This window comes from Camelina sativa, chromosome 10 (genome assembly GCF_030686135.1).
Source record: "Camelina sativa cultivar CO46 ecotype springtype chromosome 10, ASM3068613v1".
In the NCBI taxonomy this organism is placed as follows: Eukaryota; Viridiplantae; Streptophyta; class Magnoliopsida; order Brassicales; family Brassicaceae; genus Camelina; species Camelina sativa.
The window spans coordinates 7,853,413-7,870,131 of record NC_141889.1 but is presented as its reverse complement, the minus strand read 5'-3'; the positions used below and the strand labels follow the sequence as shown (position 1 = coordinate 7,870,131).

The window sequence follows — 16,719 nt, the reverse complement described above, 5'->3', positions numbered from 1 at the left end:
AAAATGTAAATTGATGTCGAGGGAAAGAAACAACAAACTTCAACGTAGTTCTCACAAACTTTCGGATTCGATCTCCATACTCATCAGGTCTACAATAAAAAATAGGATCTCTGCTTTTCGATCTTAGATTCCGGGTTTGTTGAGTAATTGAACGACAACCATTTCTTCATCTATTTATGATTTAGCTTTCTACGATTTGAGCTATTTACTGGACTTTTAATTATGAATACAGTTAGATTTCTATATAATGGGATTTTGCTATTAGGCTTGGGCTATTTATTTTTAATGTAGCAAATGATTTTTTTTAAAATGACATGGAAGGAGAGATGAATATTATTGGATATCAAAGTTGAGTTGTATTAATTCTTATAATTTGATTAGTTATCTGATTTAATTGAAATGTCAGCTCTAAAGTTCTCTAAAATGTTGAGGTGTTAACACGGGAAAGAAACGCATTCTGTTTTTATTGTATTGATTATTATTATTATTTTTTCCAATTCACGAACACACTTGAAATGGAGAATAAGAAATGAGGGTCTATGTCTAGTTATCTACATTCAAACAATTTTAAGGTAGAGCGATTTTTTTTGTTTTTTTGTCAACATTAAGACAATCTCTTACCTTTATTTTGTATTTGTATATTAAAGATTTTTCAAAAAAATAGTTATATTTGTATCACTTGCATAGTAAATCATTTTAAAGAATGTCGATATACAAGATAACAAAATCATGCATTAAAACATTTTAAATTGTATACTACAATAAATTTAAAGTACAAAAAAAAAGAAAAAATCTGTTTTTTTTTTTTTTTGGAAAAATACAAAAATATTTATTTTCTTCATTTAGTTCTATTACAACCAGAAACAGGGGACTGATACTCAACACTTCTTTCCCATTTCCCCTTTTCTTTAGATGATTTCAAGAATATGTTCGCGTCTTAGCCAATCAAAGTGAATTTCTATGCACATTAATTTCTATGCATATTTTTGTTAACCTATACTTTCAACGAAGATTAACACTTGTGATCGATGCATCATCAATGGAACAAGCAAACGACATGGTGGTGGACGGACCACGCTGCAATCTCTCCACTAATGAGTTTGGCTCGGATCTGGTCCTGAAGACAAATCAAAGGATTTTCTTGTAGACATGGTTGGACGATCTGTAGGATTTTCTTGAACGCACAATAACCCGATATGGATGCATCTAATAACTTCATCTTTATCATAATTCTCTCCCATGGTCGGGTCTACGAGCTCCAAGAATGATTCGTTGTTCCAAAGCCTCCAAACCTGTTGAGTCATTTGAAAAGAAACCAATGTTTAGGGCCAAGACTGTTCATAGGAATCGAAAATAATTCAAGATTGCATTGGCTTTTTTAGTACTAACATATGTGACCAAGTTGCCTACTGAACCATCTATTTGGTGGAAGCTACTACTCTTTCTGCCAGCAATTATCTCCAGAACCAATACTCCAAAACTATATACATCAGATTTCATTGAGAACTGCCCATTCGCCACATACTCGGGAGGCATGTAACCGCTGTAAAGCACAAGCACACATCACTTTCAGTTTTATCACAAACAAAAAGGACAGACATATTATAACTGAAGTGCTCAGTTATTTACAATGTCCCAACTACTCTTCCTGTATTTTCTTCAGTCTGGTCCACTCTAAAATTTCTTGCCATTCCAAAATCAGCTATTTTTGGGTTCATTTCAGAATCTAAGAGAATGTTACTCGCTTTGAGGTCACAATGTATGATTGTGAGCCGTGAATCTTGATGAAGATATAAAATTCCACGAGTAATTCCCCCGATAATGTTGCATCGTTTTTTCCAATCCAGCTGAACCCTGTTTTTATGGTCTGTAAATACGATATATAGTGTCAATATATAGATATTGATAACTAAGATTTAGATATTATACGCCTATCAAATTTTTTTCATACCAAAGAGAAAGTAATCGAGACTTTTATTGGGCACAAACTCGTACACAAGTATCCTTTCTTCTCTTTCAACAGAAAACCCGACAAATCTAACCAGATTTCTATGTTGGAGCTTAGCTACAAGGAGCACCTCATTCTTAAATTCTTGTTCACCTTGACCTGAATTTTTAGAGAGCCTCTTCACAGCAACTTCTTTTCCATTGTGGAACGTTCCCTGTCAATTCATATGATCTTCACTCACTATCAGAATTTCTTATATTTTTTTCTTGGCAACATATAAGTATATAACACAAACTAGTAGTTGAGAAAGTTTAAGAAAATTATGCCTTGTAGACTTCACCAAATCCACCATGACCTAACTTGTTAGTCATTTGAAAGTTACTTGTTGCAGCTTCAATAGTTTTAAATTCGAATTGAAGTGAACCTGAAGTTGTAATATCATCTGCAGCAGCAGAAAACATACATATATAGTGTTAAGCTGGAGACATTAACAGGTTTAGAGGAAAGAGTGGTGTATACCATCTTACCATCATCTGGTAATGCAGTATCATAAGTAGTCCTTGAGCTCCCTGAAAGAGAAATAAAACCGTATGATAAGTAAGAACAGAGAAAGTGATGAACAACTAATTGAAAACGTTTGTAATCCTAATACTCATAATTTGACATAGCGCCAAACCATGGAGAACTCACTAGCAAATCCTTGATACGTTCTTCTCCTCCTATGAAGAGCAAACCCTAGAGCAATCATCACACTGATCACAAAGGCGAGACCAATAACGATTCCGATAATTCCTGCAAAAAACAGATTAGCAGGCAGCTTTCTAAGTATGATTCAAGCCTTCTTTAAATCATGGGGCAACAATAGTGCAACGTACCTCCTTTGGTTCTGGTGGTCCCGTTGCCTACTGAAGGTGGGAGTGATATTGGGGGTTGAGCTGGAGATGCCGAAGTAAGGTTGTTAAAGGCCGAAGAAAAGGGATAAATTTCCCACCTGAAAAGACAGCTAGGACGAAAAACAACCCCACCCTGTCTCCCATAACAACATGATCTGTATTTACTGACACTTAAAATTAAACAGATGTTGCAGTCCGCTAAGGATATGATCGGTATGCATTGCATTATTGCGTATAAATTCCTGAAAGACGTCAAAGTAACTACTTCAGCTGCATAGCTCATGCGTTCAGATGACCATGAAGTAGCTCTATCTATCATACGACTTGTTAAGTCGTCCCACAGTTTATCAAAGTTTGTTACATGGTATACTTTGGTTCGATCTCCAACTTTGTACATGGTATACATTGGTTCGATCTCGAATGATCCAGTAAAAGAACGGTTGGAGTAACGCACCATACAAAAAGTCCCATTTTCTGGCCAAGCGAGGCCTTCTGTCTGGTTGGTACATTCTTCTATCACCTGTTTAGAAGCAAGGTCGATACAGTCGGAGCAAACCTTTGGTTCAACACCTGAGATGCATGTCCCGAGAATATATACCCGATCATGGCCTTGGCCAATAAAATTGCTGAAGAAGTCGCCTCGATCTGTGACATTAGAAGCTAGAGTAGAGAGGAGAAGGCGACGGTTTGTATCATACCTATCACCGGGTTTAAAGAAACCAGTTTTCCCGCATAGTGCAAACACAACAGGAAAACCTATAAGAAGAAAACAAAAGATTACTAATAGATGTTTGAGTTTCATTTTTTTCTAAGATCAGATGTTGTTTGGGTTTAGGACAGCAAGCTAGTGTGTTTGTATATGCATATATTCACGTCCATGACGCATTGTCGAACAATTCCAACTTTGTCCTTGACCCGTTGGTCCCTTGGTCGACAAATTGGAAAAATCGTCCAAAGAAAAATCAGAGCAACGTCTAGAGAAGACGAAGAGGTAAAGACAGAGGAAAAAAAACAAAGACTCAATAGCTGCGTTGACAATTCTTATCTCTTAGACTGTTAAGAAATTGAGTTATTTTATTTTGATGAAACCAATTTTGAATTTTCAACGTAGAGCAAAACACAAATCAGTTTCCTGTTTATAAGAAATCAGTTTCTAAATTAACCAGTTTGTGTTACAAAACAGTGAGCTAAAATTACAATATGTATAGCAATGATAAAGACTTTGTATTGTTAACTTTGATTGAGTTTTTCTCTCTCATCGATTATATATGTAACATACTTAACACAGTTTCAGTGGAACTAAAATAATGTCTTAATATAGTCTCAAAGTCAACGAGGTGCAAGATCTGTAATGGTTACATCATTGATAGTTTGGGAACTGGACTTGTTCGTAGAAAGGCTAGACTCGATGCCATCTCGTTCTTGGTTGCTTTTACTTGGAAAGAAGAATCCAGGTTGTTGAGGATCAGGTAAAATATGGGAACTGTTAGTGAGCATCATGTTGATTGTTGACAAGCTGGGGCGATCTGTGGGATTGCGTTGAACACATAGCAACGCAATGTGGATGCATCTTATCACTTCTTCCGTTTCACAATTCTCTGAAATGGTTGGATCCACGAGTTCCAATGGTGAACCGTTTCTCCACAACCTCCAAGCCTGTAACATAATTTAGTTATTATCAATCAAAAATACAGAGTTAAAAACATGTAATCATCAATCAAGAACAGAGTTCTTCTTTGGTACTCACGTATGTCACCAAATTCTCAGCTGTAGTGTCTGACTGGTGGACGAATCTGTTGTTTCTACCACATATAATCTCAAGAACAAAGACTCCATAACTATAGACATCAGATTTTGTTGAGAATTGGCCTTGCATCACATATTCTGGAGGCATGTAACACTGCAACAGTAATACACAAGCAAAATTACGTGCATTACAATTTACCGGCGAAGGAAAGATTCTTGAAACTTCAGTACATAGGCCATAACAAGGGTAATAGGCATATACCGTGTTCCAGCTATTCTGTTGGTATTAGCTCCACTTTGGTCAATCCCAAAAATTCTCGCCATTCCAAAATCAGCAATTTTCGGGTTCATTTTTACATCTAGGAGAATGTTGCTGGCTTTGAGGTCACGGTGTATGATTGTTAGCCTTGGGTCTTGATGAAGATATAAAATTCCTCGAGTGATTCCTTGGATGTTGTACCGTTTTGTCCAGACTAACTCCCCTTGCTTTAGATGGTCTACACATTGATAAGTAGTTATTAGCTACTTTAGATTTCAGTTAGGGAAGCTTATCAAAAATATCATGAACACACATAAAATTTTCTAATTCCACATACCAAAGAGGAAGTAATCGAGGCTCTTGTTAGGGACAAACTCATAAACAAGTATCTTTTCTTCTCCTTCTAGACAAAACCCGAGAAGCCTAACAAGATTCCTATGATGGAGTTTTGCAACAAGAACAACCTCGTTCTTGAACTCTACTGCACCTTGTTTTGATGCTTTTGATAGCCTTTTAATTGCAACTTCAGTCCCGTTAAGGACACCCTATACATACAATGAATTTAGAGACAGCATCATCCCATTTCCCATGGCCTGGCATATAAATGATAAAATGCTACCTTGAAAACTTCTCCAAATCCACCACGGCCAATTACGTTGCTCTCCGAGAATTTATTTGTTGCAGCTTCAATCGCTTTAAAATCGTATTGCAATGAGCGTGTAATAGTGATATCAGTAGTACTGGATCCTGTGCAACACTCACCAATATATAAAGATTGTTTCATTCCACTACACGTCATAACCACACCCGCCAATTTATAAAAGAAATGGTGGATAAACACAAAAAAACTGACCTTGATATGTCTTTCTCCTACTATAAAAATAATCCAAGCCCTAGAAGTAACAATATGATAATAATAACAGTGGCACTAACAATTCCCATAAAGATTGCAGTTGAGATTGTTATCCTATCTGCAGAAGAAGATTATAATGAAAAATTAATACATAGTAATCCTCTGTTTTAGTTTGCCAAAAAAAAAAAAAAAAAAAAAAAGTAATCCTCTGTTTATTATTTGTAAGCCTTCTTGAGATAAGTACTTACCTTTCTTTGTGGTTGTATTGGTCACTGCCGGAGGTGCCAACGTAAAGCGACTAAAAGCCTCAGCGAAGGGAAACAGATCCCAACGGAAAAAACAGCTTGCCCGGTACATAGTGCCACCTTTCTTTCCATTGCAGCATGATTGAAAGTCACTAACACTCTGCTTTAAACACATACGGCAATCATCCAAAGATAAGTCCGGAGTATCATTAACGAAATAATAGGAGATTACAAATTTAATTAAAGAGCTCGATTACAAATTTACAGTCACAGAAAATAAAATGAGAGTGTAATACAATTTGAAGAAAATGTATAGGGACTGGAGCTCTAAAGCCAATTAAGAAATGACTCAATAACCATACTCTGGTCTTCAACGAGGATCTAAATCACTAACTGTTGCATCATTGATAGAGGAAGGAAGAAATTTGCCAGTAGATTGACCTGACTCCAAGTCTTCAGCTGCTACATCCCGATCGCTTCGGAAGAAAAATCCAGGTTGGTGAGGCACAGGTAAGGTGATTGTGTTACTAGTAAGCATCAAGATGATCGTCGAAAAGGTTGGACGATCCATAGGATTTTCTTGAACACAGAACAATGCAATATGGATGCATCTGACAACTTCGCTGGTGTCACAACTCTCTCCGACAACTTGATCAACGAGTTCTAATGGTGATCCATTTCTCCAAAGCCTCCATGCCTACAAAATGAGAGATCGATTAGTACGCTAATCGAAGATAAAAGAAGTCTGTTTTTTTTTATGTTATCATCTCCATACTCACATATGTGACCAAATTGCTAGAATTGTTGTCTGTCTGGTTGAAGCTGCTATTGCGCTTGCCACTCATGATCTCAAGAACTAAAACCCCAAAGCTATAGACATCAGATTTTGTGGAGTACTGGCCATGCATTGCGTACTCGGGAGACATATAACCACTGAAACATAGAGTGTACTTGAGCATATAGATGACAATTGAAGACTTTTAATTCGTAGAAACTCAAAAGGGGAGAGAAATTACTATGTTCCAACTATTCTGCTAGTATTGTCCAGGGTTTGATCAACACCAATAATCCTGGCCATGCCAAAATCCGCAATCTTGGCGTTCAGATCTGCATCTAAAAGAATGTTACTAGCTTTAAGGTCACGGTGTATGATTGTAAGCCTTGAATCTTGATGAAGATATAGAACCCCTCGAGCAACACCAGTAATGATATTGTATCTCGTTGTCCAATCCAGTTGACCTTGCTTTTTAGGGTCTGCAAACATTCATACATACTCGTTACTTCGTTAGCTAAATGACTAAAAATGAAGGTTTCAAAAATGGCAAGTACTGACAGCAACATACCAAACAATAGATAATCAAGGCTCTTGTTTGGAACGAACTCGTAGACGAGAATCTTTTCATCTCCTTCAAGACAAAACCCAAGAAGCCTAACCAGGTTTCGATGTTGAAGCTTTGCTACTAGAGCAGCCTCTGTCTTGAACTCTTGTGCACCTTGTCCTGATGTTTTCGACAGTCTCTTAACGGCTACTTCATTTCCATTTGGAAGTATACCCTAAAAGAATTGACATTTAATCAAACATCCATATATATTAATTGAAAGGTTTAAACTTTCAAGTGAAGAAACAGAACAAGTCGTTGAAAAAAGTTAACAATATACCTTGTATACTACACCGAATCCACCTTGACCTAGCCTGTTGCTCGTCGAAAAATTATCCGTAGCAGCTTCAATCTGCAAAACGAAATCGTAGCTTTATTAAGCTAAAATTCAGTTTGGTCCTTCAAAATCGTCACAATAGGTCTCCAAGAAAACAGAGCAGATGAACAAAATCTAACCATCTTAGCACAAAGCCCTTTTCCTCAATCATGATAAAACCCTAATGTAACAACAAAACTCACATTGAAAGTCAACATCTCGGTAAGATTTTTTCCTCCGATAAAAGGCAAACACAAGAGCGAGCAGCAGCAAGAAGATGACGACGGTAGCTACAACAATACCCACAATAGCTCCCACTGAAAGCGAATCGCCATCTACACAGGTCAAATAATTAATATAATTAAAGATAATTTATTTTCTTACTTACTTATTTCCGAAATTAGGTCAAAATTATTAGGATATAATGTTAAAAAAAAAACATACCGTCCCTATCGCCAGTTGAAGGCTGCGGTGGAGGTGCCGTCGTCAAAGTAATATTATCAAAGGCTCCAAAGAAAGGATAAAGTTCCCACCGGAAAAAACAGCTCGGCCTAATAACAACGCTGCCTTGATTCCCACGGCAACACTCTTGGTAGCTCCTAACACTTGCTCGAAGACAAGCGTCGCAGTTCCCCGGTGATAAATCCGGGGTGCACTCCATCAACGCATAAACTCGCTGAAACGTCGTCAATGAAGTCATATCCACGGCGTAATACTTGTTACTAGAAGACGATGAAGCTCCATTGCGTCCACTGGAAGCCGAATCTATCATCCGAAGCATAAACGAATCCCAAATTCTGTCGAATTCGGACATGTTAATGGTGACGTTTCCGTTGTTCCACCTTAACGTGTGCGGCTCTAGATCCATCGATCCAGTGAATGAACGGTTGGCGTAACGAACCATGCAGAGAGTTTTAGTTTCTGGCCATGAGAAAGCCTCTGTTTGGTTAGGACAGTTTTGTATTAACTCTGTAACCCCCTCGGTAATACAATCTGAACAATCCTTTGATTCAGCTCCAGGGATGCATAAGCTCGTTACGTAGACTCGGTCTTGTTCTTGCCCAATCGAAGAGGTGTAGAAGAAGCTGTCTCGAGCCGTGACATTAGAGGCAAGAGACGAGAGAATGAGTCGACGGTTTGAGTCATACGTAGTGTTTGGCCTGAAAGTACCGGCAGTGTTCACGCAAATCTCTCCGGACACAGAGACAAAACCATATGTGACAAGGATGGATAACACGATCGGTAAGAGATTGCTTCGACCCATATTTTTCTTTTTAAGATTTTGGTTTTTGCTTTGGTAAAATTGTAAAATTTAAATACGCTTATACATTGGCTCTGTCAAAACTGGAGGCTCCAAACATTCTACGAGAGCAGTTGAGTAAAGGACTTTGATATGATCATATGGGAAGTCAAAATCAACTTAATTGAAATCGATTAGTTTAATGACACTTGATGTTTTAGAAACCTTGTGTTACGACGTGTTGTGTGATTAGTGGTATATAACAATGGGCCGCAGCAGAAATTTTCACAAAACACACTTATTTGAGTTTTTCTTTAGCTGAAAGCGATTGATTAAGTCTTTTTCACGTGGCATTTATTTCTATGTTTTTTCAAAAGTCAACAAAAATTTCTGTCATGCAGATTCGCCAAATTTGGCCTGACTACAATTACCAACTCTGCATAATTCAGCACTTCCTATTCCATTATCCTGTACTGAAATAAGTATGAATCGTTACTGTTGCCACTGAGATCAAGGTTTAGTCATCTAGTATTTGGTTGCTTGTCTCCAAAGTTATTTGTAAAGTTGACAAGTCTATATGGAAACATAAAAACCAAACAGAACATGCTGGATATTCAACGAGGATCAACATAGGTGATTGTTGCTTCATCTACAGAACTTGTTATAGACTTGCTGGTCGAATGACTTGACTCCAATCTCTGGGCTGGTGGGTTCGAACCTGGTCTGTTATTGAAGAAAAATCCAGGTGGCAGAGGCACAGGCAGAGTGATTGAGCTGGTTGTGAGCATTTGGTGTAACATCGACATTGTTGGTCGATCCGCAGGATTTTCTTGGACACATAACAGCCCAATATGAATGTATCTAATCACTTCATCGGTTGTACAATCTTCTTTGATACCGGGATCTACGAGGTCAGGCAGTGATTTGTTCTCCCAAAGTCTCCAGACCTGATATATTAAGAACTATGATTACTGTTTTTCTAAAATCAAAATTTTTTTTGGGACTTTCTTAGTTTAGAATTACTCACATATGTGACTAAATTGTTAACTAAACCATCCATCTGGTAGAAGCTGCTATTCTTTTTGCCACTAATGATCTCAAGAATCAATACTCCAAAGCTATAGACATCTGATTTCATTGAGAACTGGCCATGTGTCACATACTCGGGAGACATGTAACCGCTGCAAAAACACAAGTCAATCGGAAGCGAAATGGTTTCGTATGTGATCAAATGTAGTACTTTTCATGTTGATACTTACAAGGTTCCAACTACTCTTGCTGTGTTGGCTACAGTTTGGTCCACTCCAAAGATCCTTGCCATTCCAAAATCAGCAATTTTAGGGTTCATGTTGGCATCTAGGAGAATATTACTCGCTTTGAGATCACGATGTATGATTTTGAGCCGTGAATCTTGATGAAGATACAATACTCCTCGAGTAATCCCACCAATAATGTTCCGTCGCACAGTCCAGTCCAACTGAATTCTCTTGTTAGGGTCTGCATATGTAAACATAGTTAGTTAATCATAGTTCACTATGTACAAGAACAGACTAAAGTACATTTTTGAGGGTTAAAACTAACAGACCAAAGAGGAAATAATCAAGGCTTTTGTTTGGAACATATTCATAGACGAGTAATTTCTCTTCTCCTTGTAGCGAAAACCCGAGAAGTCTGACAAGATTTATGTGCTGAAGCTTTGCAACAACAACAACCTCGTTCTTGAACTCTACTTCACCTTGTCCTGATGTTTTTGACAGTCTCTTTACCGCAATTTCAGTACCATTCATGAGCATACCCTTCATTAAAATAATAACAAATTAAGAACAACTGATTCTCCACATAAAAAGCAAATGAGGTGGACAAAGAGATATATATACCTTGTAAACCTCACCAAATCCACCTTCACCAAGCTTGTTACGGTCAGAAAAGTTGCTTGTTGCCGCTTCAATTGTTTTTAAATCAAATTGAATTGATTCCGCTAGATTTCAAACCAATATCAAGCTCGTGAAAGGATTCCAATAACAAAAGGTTAAATAGACAACAAAAAAAAAAAAAAAAAAAAACTCACTTGGAAGTTCAATATCTTTATTTTGGTTTCTTCTCTTGCAAATAACTAAGCCTACAACGATCAGTGTTATAGTAACAACAATAACAACGATTATCGCAGCTATAGTTCCTCCAGATATTTTTCTATCTGCCCAAACACAATACACCAGCATCATATAATTGCGCAAATCCAACGAAGTATGACAAAATTGCTCTACAATACTACCAAAAGGACTTGCCATTCTTCTTGTTTATATTGGTTCGGTTGGGTACAGAGGGTGGTGAAGGAGGTGGTGAACGTATGTCATTAATACTATCGAAAGCACCAGAGAAAGAATACAATTCCCACCGGAAAAAGCAACTTGGCCGGTATATAATGCTGCCTCTCTTCCCATGGTAAAATGACTTATAGTAATCAAGATTTCTCTCAAGGCAAAGTTTACAATCCTTTAAAGAAACATCTGGAGTGCATTGCATCAAAACCGATATGTTCCCGTAAATGGGCACCGGAGCTACATCCTTCGCATAGTATCTACCAGACAATGATAAAGAAGAAGAAGAAGAAGTGTTTCTCACCGATGAAGATGCTCTTCCGACCATACGGGACATTAACACGTCCCACACACTATCAAATTCCTTCTGGTTCTCTTTTCTTATCTCATTAACATTGTATAACCCATCATCTGGCTTCAAGACAAGTAGACCGAAGAAGGACTTGCTAGAGTAGCGGACATGACAAACGATTTTCTCACCTGACCATGAGAAACCATCCATCTGGTTAAGACAGGTCTTTAGTAAACTTTCTGATGTAGTCTTGATACAGTTGGAGCAAACATCGGGTTTAGCACCTGGAGCACACATCCCCATGGCGTAAACTCGGTCTGGACCAAGCCCGATCGAACCGTTGAAGTAGCCATCGTGAGCCGTGACGTTAGAAGGGAGGGTGGAGAGAAGAAGACGGCGGTTGTTGTCATAAGTACTATTGGGTTTGAAATTCCCAGTAGTTGCGTCACAAGTCTCTGTAGTCTGAGCAGAAACTGAAACGGCAGTGAAGCCTATAATGAAGAATAAGAAACAGAGGATTGATTCACAACTCTTCCTTGCCATTTTTTTTTTGTTTTGTTTCTTTAGAGAATTGAGTGATGGGTGTTGTTTGGTATTTGGGGTTGTGGTTCTTATCAAGATCACCGTTATTTCTGAATTTCCTATACTTGAGTGACCATGCCGCATTTATGTAGACAACGACTACTTTGGATTTTCGTGGGAGGCTTCGTTGGACTAGATCCTATATAGGTCAATCTTTATTATTACGATTTTGGCCTTATCTAGAATATACAAAGTCAATTATTGGCCTAACTTTTTTCTCTTTCAATTGATAAAGGCTTTAATTAACTGGATGAATTTTCAAACAGAATTAACCACTCGTGAATCGTGATCAATGCATCGTCTACAGAACAAGCAAAAAGTTATATGATGCTAATTTAGTCTCACTGTCTAAGGCTCTCAGCACTCAAAATATTTTCCTAAACGCATGCTAACCCAATGTGAATGCGTTTAATGATCTGAAAAGTCAAGAACACATGAAGTGAAATAGTTTCCTGACATTTTCTCATTAGAACAAGAAAAAAAAAAAACAAATCCTCACTTTATTTATATAGTTTTGTTACTCTCATCGTGAGAATCTGTCCACTACGAATCTATGGAGAGATCCATGAGTCATTTTTTTTTGTATTTGTAGATACATATACAAAAAAAAAAAAAAAAAAAAAAAAAAAAAAAAAAAAATCGGTTGCTTGACTTTCAAGTTAAGTGTTATTGCTTTATTAGTCTCCATATTGGTATACTTTTATCAATTTCCTGAGTGAATTTTCTATGCTAAACCAGTCAACCTGAAAGTGACCCGTCGGAAAACACTTTCAATATACGGACATAAATCAAGTGACAAGCCTTTGTGGAAAGCAAGAAAAAAAAAACAAAACAGAACATGTTGAATTTTCAACGAGGATTAACATCAGTGATTGTTGCTTCATCTACGGAACAAGCAAAAGACTTGCTGGTCGATTGACCCGGCTCCAATCTCTGGCCTAATGGGTTCAATCCTGGTTCGTTTCTAAAGAAAAATCCAGGTGGCAGAGGCACAGGCAGAGTAATTGAGCTGGTTGTGAGCATTTGATGAATCGTTGCCATTGTTGGACGATCTGCCGGATTTTCTTGAACACATAAGAGTCCAGTATGGATGTATCTAATGACTTCATGGCTTTTATGATCTTCTTTGATACCGGGATCTATGAGCTCATGCAATGATTTGTTCTCCCATAGTCTCCAGACCTGTAGAATATATACAGTCAGAACTATGATCAGTGTTTTACATTTTAAGAGAATTAAAGAAAGTATGGGACGTTATTAGTTTAGAATTTCTCACATATGTGACTAAATTGTTAACTAAACCATTCATCTGGTAGAAGCTGCTATTCTTTTTCCCACTAATGATTTCAAGAATCAATACCCCAAAGCTATAGACATCTGATTTCATCGAGAACTGGCCATGTGTCACATACTCAGGAGACATGTAACCGCTGCAAAAACACAAGTTAATGAAAGGGTCCAATGATCAAACTTCATCTAGTCCAATTTATGTTGATACTTACAAGGTTCCAACTACTCTGCCTGTATTGGCTACAGTTTGGTCCATTCCAAAGATCCTTGCCATTCCAAAATCAGAAATTTTCGGATTCATATCTGCATCTAAGAGAATGTTACTCGCTTTGAGATCACGATGTATAATCTTGAGCCGTGAATCTTGATGAAGATATAAAATCCCTCGAGTAATCCCACCGATGATGTTGCGTCTCATTGTCCAGTCCAACTGATTCCGCTTCATAGCGTCTGCATATCAATTTATACATGATCAATTATTTATCATAAATAGCTACGTACAAATAGAGGAAGAAACAGAGTAAAACTATGTTTTGAGTTAAGAAATTACAAACCGAATAGGAAATAATCAAGGCTTTTGTTTGAAACAAACTCATAGACGAGTAATTTCTCTTCTCCTTGTAGCGAAAACCCAAGAAGTCTAACAAGATTTATGTGTTGAAGCTTTGCAACAACGACAACCTCATTCTTGAACTCTACTTCACCTTGTCCTGATGTTTTCGACAATCTCTTTACCGCAATTTCAGTACCATTCATGAGCATACCCTTGAAAATATTTACAAATATATTAAGCACATCCGATTCTCTACAAATGAAGCAAGTGAGAGGTTGACAACAAGTTTATATACCTTGTAAACCTCACCAAAACCACCTTTACCAAGCTTGTTACGTTCGGAAAAGTTGCTCGTTGCGGATTCAATAGTCTTTAAATCAAATTGAACAGACTCCACTTCATTTGAAACCATAATTAAGCTCGTAAAAAAGTACCACTTTAAAGTTTAAGTTCTCAAGACCGAAACAAACAAACAAAAAAACTCACTTGGTAGGTCAATATCTTGCTTTTGCTTTCTTCTCCTGAAAATAACCAAGCCTACAACAATCAATATTATTGTAACAACAATAACAGCAACTATCCCAGCGATAGTTCCTCCTGAGATTCTTCTATCTGCACAAAACACAATTCACCAACAACATAACTAAAACAAAATACAATAAAAAAATAAATATAAACATACAAGAAATTTCTCTGAAATGTTTTCCAATAAGAACTTTACCTTTCTTGGTTATGTTAGCTACTGGAGAAGTTGTGGGAGACGGCGGCGGTGACTTTGGTAAATTAATCTGATCAATAGCACCAGAGAAGGAATACACCTCCCATCTGAAAAAGCAGTTTGGCCGTGATATAACACCGCCTTGGTATCCACGGCAACAGTTGTCATAGTCGTTAACGTTTGTTCGTAAGCAAGTGCTACAATTTTCTGAAGAAACGTCTGGTGTGCATTGCATCATTGCTGATATGTTCTTAAAATCCGGCACTGGAGCAAAGTCGTATGCGTAGTACTTAGACGAATTGTTCGCACCTGATGAAGAAGAGGTTATTCCGGCAATCATACCAGACGTTAAGTTTTTCCACAAGAGATCAAACTCAGTTAGATTCGTATTGAGTTCTCCTGTATTGTAAATCGCTCCACGTGGCTCCATATCGAGCAAACCGGAGAAAGGGCGGTTAGAGTAGCGAACAAGGCAAAGGGTTTCTTCACCTGACCAGAAGAAAGCATCTGCCTCGTTAGGACAGCTTTGTAGTAAACTCTCTGATGTGGTCTTGATACAGAGAGAGCAAACATCATTTTCTGCAGCTGGAGCGCACATCCCCATGGTGTAGACTTGGTCAGCAGCAATCCCAATCGAACCGATGAAGTAGTAGCCAGCCTGAGCCGTAACATTAGAAGCGAGAGTAGAGTGGATGAGTTGGCGGTTCTTGTCATAAGGACTATCCGGTATGAAAGTCCCAGTAGTATTGTCACACTTTTGTGCAGAAACAGAGATGGCATTGAAGCTTATGACTAAGAAGAGGAAGAAAAAAAGGACTGATTCACAACTTTTGTTTGCCATTTTCTTCTTAAGATAATGTGTGCATGGTGTAGTTGGTATTTGTGGTTCTTATAAATTTAATCATCAGTTTGAATTTTCTATTTGATTAAACATGCACATTAATAAGAAATTGACAACTTTGAACTTTTTGTGAGAGACTTGGACTTTGTAAGTCAGTCTTAGATATTACGGTTTGGGGCTTATTAATGAATATAGATGCCAATTATCATCAATTTCAACGACTACTAAGACTCGTGATCAGAACAAGCAAAATACATGACCAGGCAGCAATCTCTCGGCTAATCGGTTTGGCTCAGATCTGACCCTATAGAAAAATCCAGGTGGTTGAGGCACGTACAGACTAATTGAAGTTTATAGTAGCATTCGAATTATTGTGGACATGCTTGCATGATGTGCAGGATTTTTCTTGAACACATATCTTATATAATAGAGACTATATAATATAAGAAAGTTTTTTTCTAACTTTGTCTAGCAATAGCACACTTGGCGCTCTATATTTGTAACACATATCTTTCTTATTAATCTTTTTTTTCACATTGTTACAAAAATATATTTTTTCCAACTTTTAGTTTTAACATATAATATATTTTTTAATGAAATCATATATCATATAGCCAAAAAAAGGTGGCATTCTCAAAAATATCCATTTTTCCATGCCATTTTTTTTAAATATTCCTCCATGTTGACTATTTTTAAAATTACTTATCTTTATGTACAAAATGACCAAATTACTCTTTTTTGAGTGACAACAAGAATGTACAGTCACCAAAATCGAAGAAAATTTCTCGAAAAAAAATGAAAAATTTTTCCGCCAAAACTACGAAATTGGATTTTTCCGTCAAAAATTTTGAAATTTATACCTTATAAAAACCTTGTAAACTTTTTAAAGGTTTTTAAAAGGTTTTTTTATATGGTTTTTTATAAGGCATTCACAAAGTTTTTATAAGGTTTTATTAGACTTTTATCAAGTTTTTAAATCGTTTAAAACCTTATAAAAACCTTGTAAATATTTTTTGGTGGGAATTTTTTTTTGTCGAAATTTTTTGTGAATTTTTTTTTACAATTTTTTGGCAGGAAAATATGTCGGAAATTTATTTTGGCGGAATTTTTTTTCTTCATTTTATTGATTTAAATATTTTTCATGTAAAGGTAAAATGATCATTAAAAAAATAAAGGTTTTTAAAAATGAAAATGGCCAAAAAAAGAGTTATTTTTGAAGAGTATATCAAAAAAGGTATTTGTAACA

The 16,719-nt window shown here is 36.9% G+C and overlaps 3 protein-coding genes and 1 pseudogene across 4 annotated transcripts; all 4 read right to left on the bottom strand.

The window, feature by feature from the left end:
* Window positions 1–759: 759 nt before the first annotated feature.
* LOC104717980 (putative cysteine-rich receptor-like protein kinase 16) lies at window positions 760–3,805 on the bottom strand (annotated as a pseudogene). The gene is made up of 8 exons (XR_015569284.1): window positions 2,824–3,805; window positions 2,639–2,740; window positions 2,476–2,517; window positions 2,275–2,390; window positions 1,952–2,162; window positions 1,630–1,867; window positions 1,390–1,543; window positions 760–1,292 (listed from the first exon to the last, which is right to left on the bottom strand). The product of XR_015569284.1 is annotated as a putative cysteine-rich receptor-like protein kinase 16 (transcript).
* A 243-nt stretch (window positions 3,806–4,048) lies between these two features.
* LOC109125159 (cysteine-rich receptor-like protein kinase 11) lies at window positions 4,049–9,016 on the bottom strand. Its single transcript, XM_087468502.1, is given in 14 exon segments — window positions 4,049–4,497; window positions 4,589–4,741; window positions 4,850–5,084; window positions 5,184–5,391; window positions 5,466–5,716; window positions 5,948–6,104; window positions 6,210–6,271; window positions 6,320–6,641; window positions 6,724–6,877; window positions 6,961–7,198; window positions 7,288–7,498; window positions 7,604–7,704; window positions 7,843–7,974; window positions 8,084–9,016. Coding segments are annotated over 13 exon segments (2,916 nt in total). The 5' UTR covers window positions 8,904–9,016; the 3' UTR covers window positions 4,049–4,497; window positions 4,589–4,716.
* A 368-nt stretch (window positions 9,017–9,384) lies between these two features.
* Window positions 9,385–12,185, bottom strand: LOC104720169 (cysteine-rich receptor-like protein kinase 17). Its single transcript, XM_019230915.2, has 7 exons — window positions 11,165–12,185; window positions 10,948–11,073; window positions 10,757–10,857; window positions 10,465–10,675; window positions 10,139–10,376; window positions 9,907–10,060; window positions 9,385–9,826 (listed from the first exon to the last, which is right to left on the bottom strand). The coding sequence occupies exons 1-7, from the start codon at window positions 12,153–12,155 to the stop codon at window positions 9,494–9,496; spliced, it is 2,154 nt and encodes a 717-aa protein (XP_019086460.2). The 5' UTR covers window positions 12,156–12,185; the 3' UTR covers window positions 9,385–9,493.
* Window positions 12,186–12,718: 533 nt separating this feature from the next.
* LOC104717982 (cysteine-rich receptor-like protein kinase 18) lies at window positions 12,719–15,543 on the bottom strand. The gene is made up of 7 exons (XM_010435625.2): window positions 14,636–15,543; window positions 14,401–14,526; window positions 14,210–14,310; window positions 13,916–14,126; window positions 13,574–13,811; window positions 13,348–13,501; window positions 12,719–13,253 (listed from the first exon to the last, which is right to left on the bottom strand). Exons 1-7 carry the CDS (start codon window positions 15,471–15,473, stop codon window positions 12,921–12,923), a joined length of 2,001 nt encoding a protein of 666 aa, XP_010433927.2. The 5' UTR covers window positions 15,474–15,543; the 3' UTR covers window positions 12,719–12,920.
* Between the last annotated feature and the right edge of the window lie 1,176 nt (window positions 15,544–16,719).

What these genes read in the sequence shown, in the direction of transcription:
- LOC104720169 (XM_019230915.2), bottom strand. Translation starts at nt 12,155, where the DNA reads ATGCGGCATGGTCACTCAAGTATAGGAAATTCAGAAATAACGGTGATC. An exon ending in CAATATAAACAAGAAGAATG is followed by an intron (nt 11,074 to 11,164) that starts GCAAGTCCTTTT and finishes GTGTTTGGGCAG; the next exon opens with ATAGAAAAATATCTGGAGGA. An exon ending in TAAAGATATTGAACTTCCAA is followed by an intron (nt 10,858 to 10,947) that starts GTGAGTTTTTTT and finishes TTTGAAATCTAG; the next exon opens with CGGAATCAATTCAATTTGAT.
- LOC104717982 (XM_010435625.2), bottom strand. Translation starts at nt 15,473, where the DNA reads ATGGCAAACAAAAGTTGTGAATCAGTCCTTTTTTTCTTCCTCTTCTTA. An exon ending in AGCTAACATAACCAAGAAAG is followed by an intron (nt 14,527 to 14,635) that starts GTAAAGTTCTTA and finishes TGTTTTGTGCAG; the next exon opens with ATAGAAGAATCTCAGGAGGA. An exon ending in GCAAGATATTGACCTACCAA is followed by an intron (nt 14,311 to 14,400) that starts GTGAGTTTTTTT and finishes TTTCAAATGAAG; the next exon opens with TGGAGTCTGTTCAATTTGAT.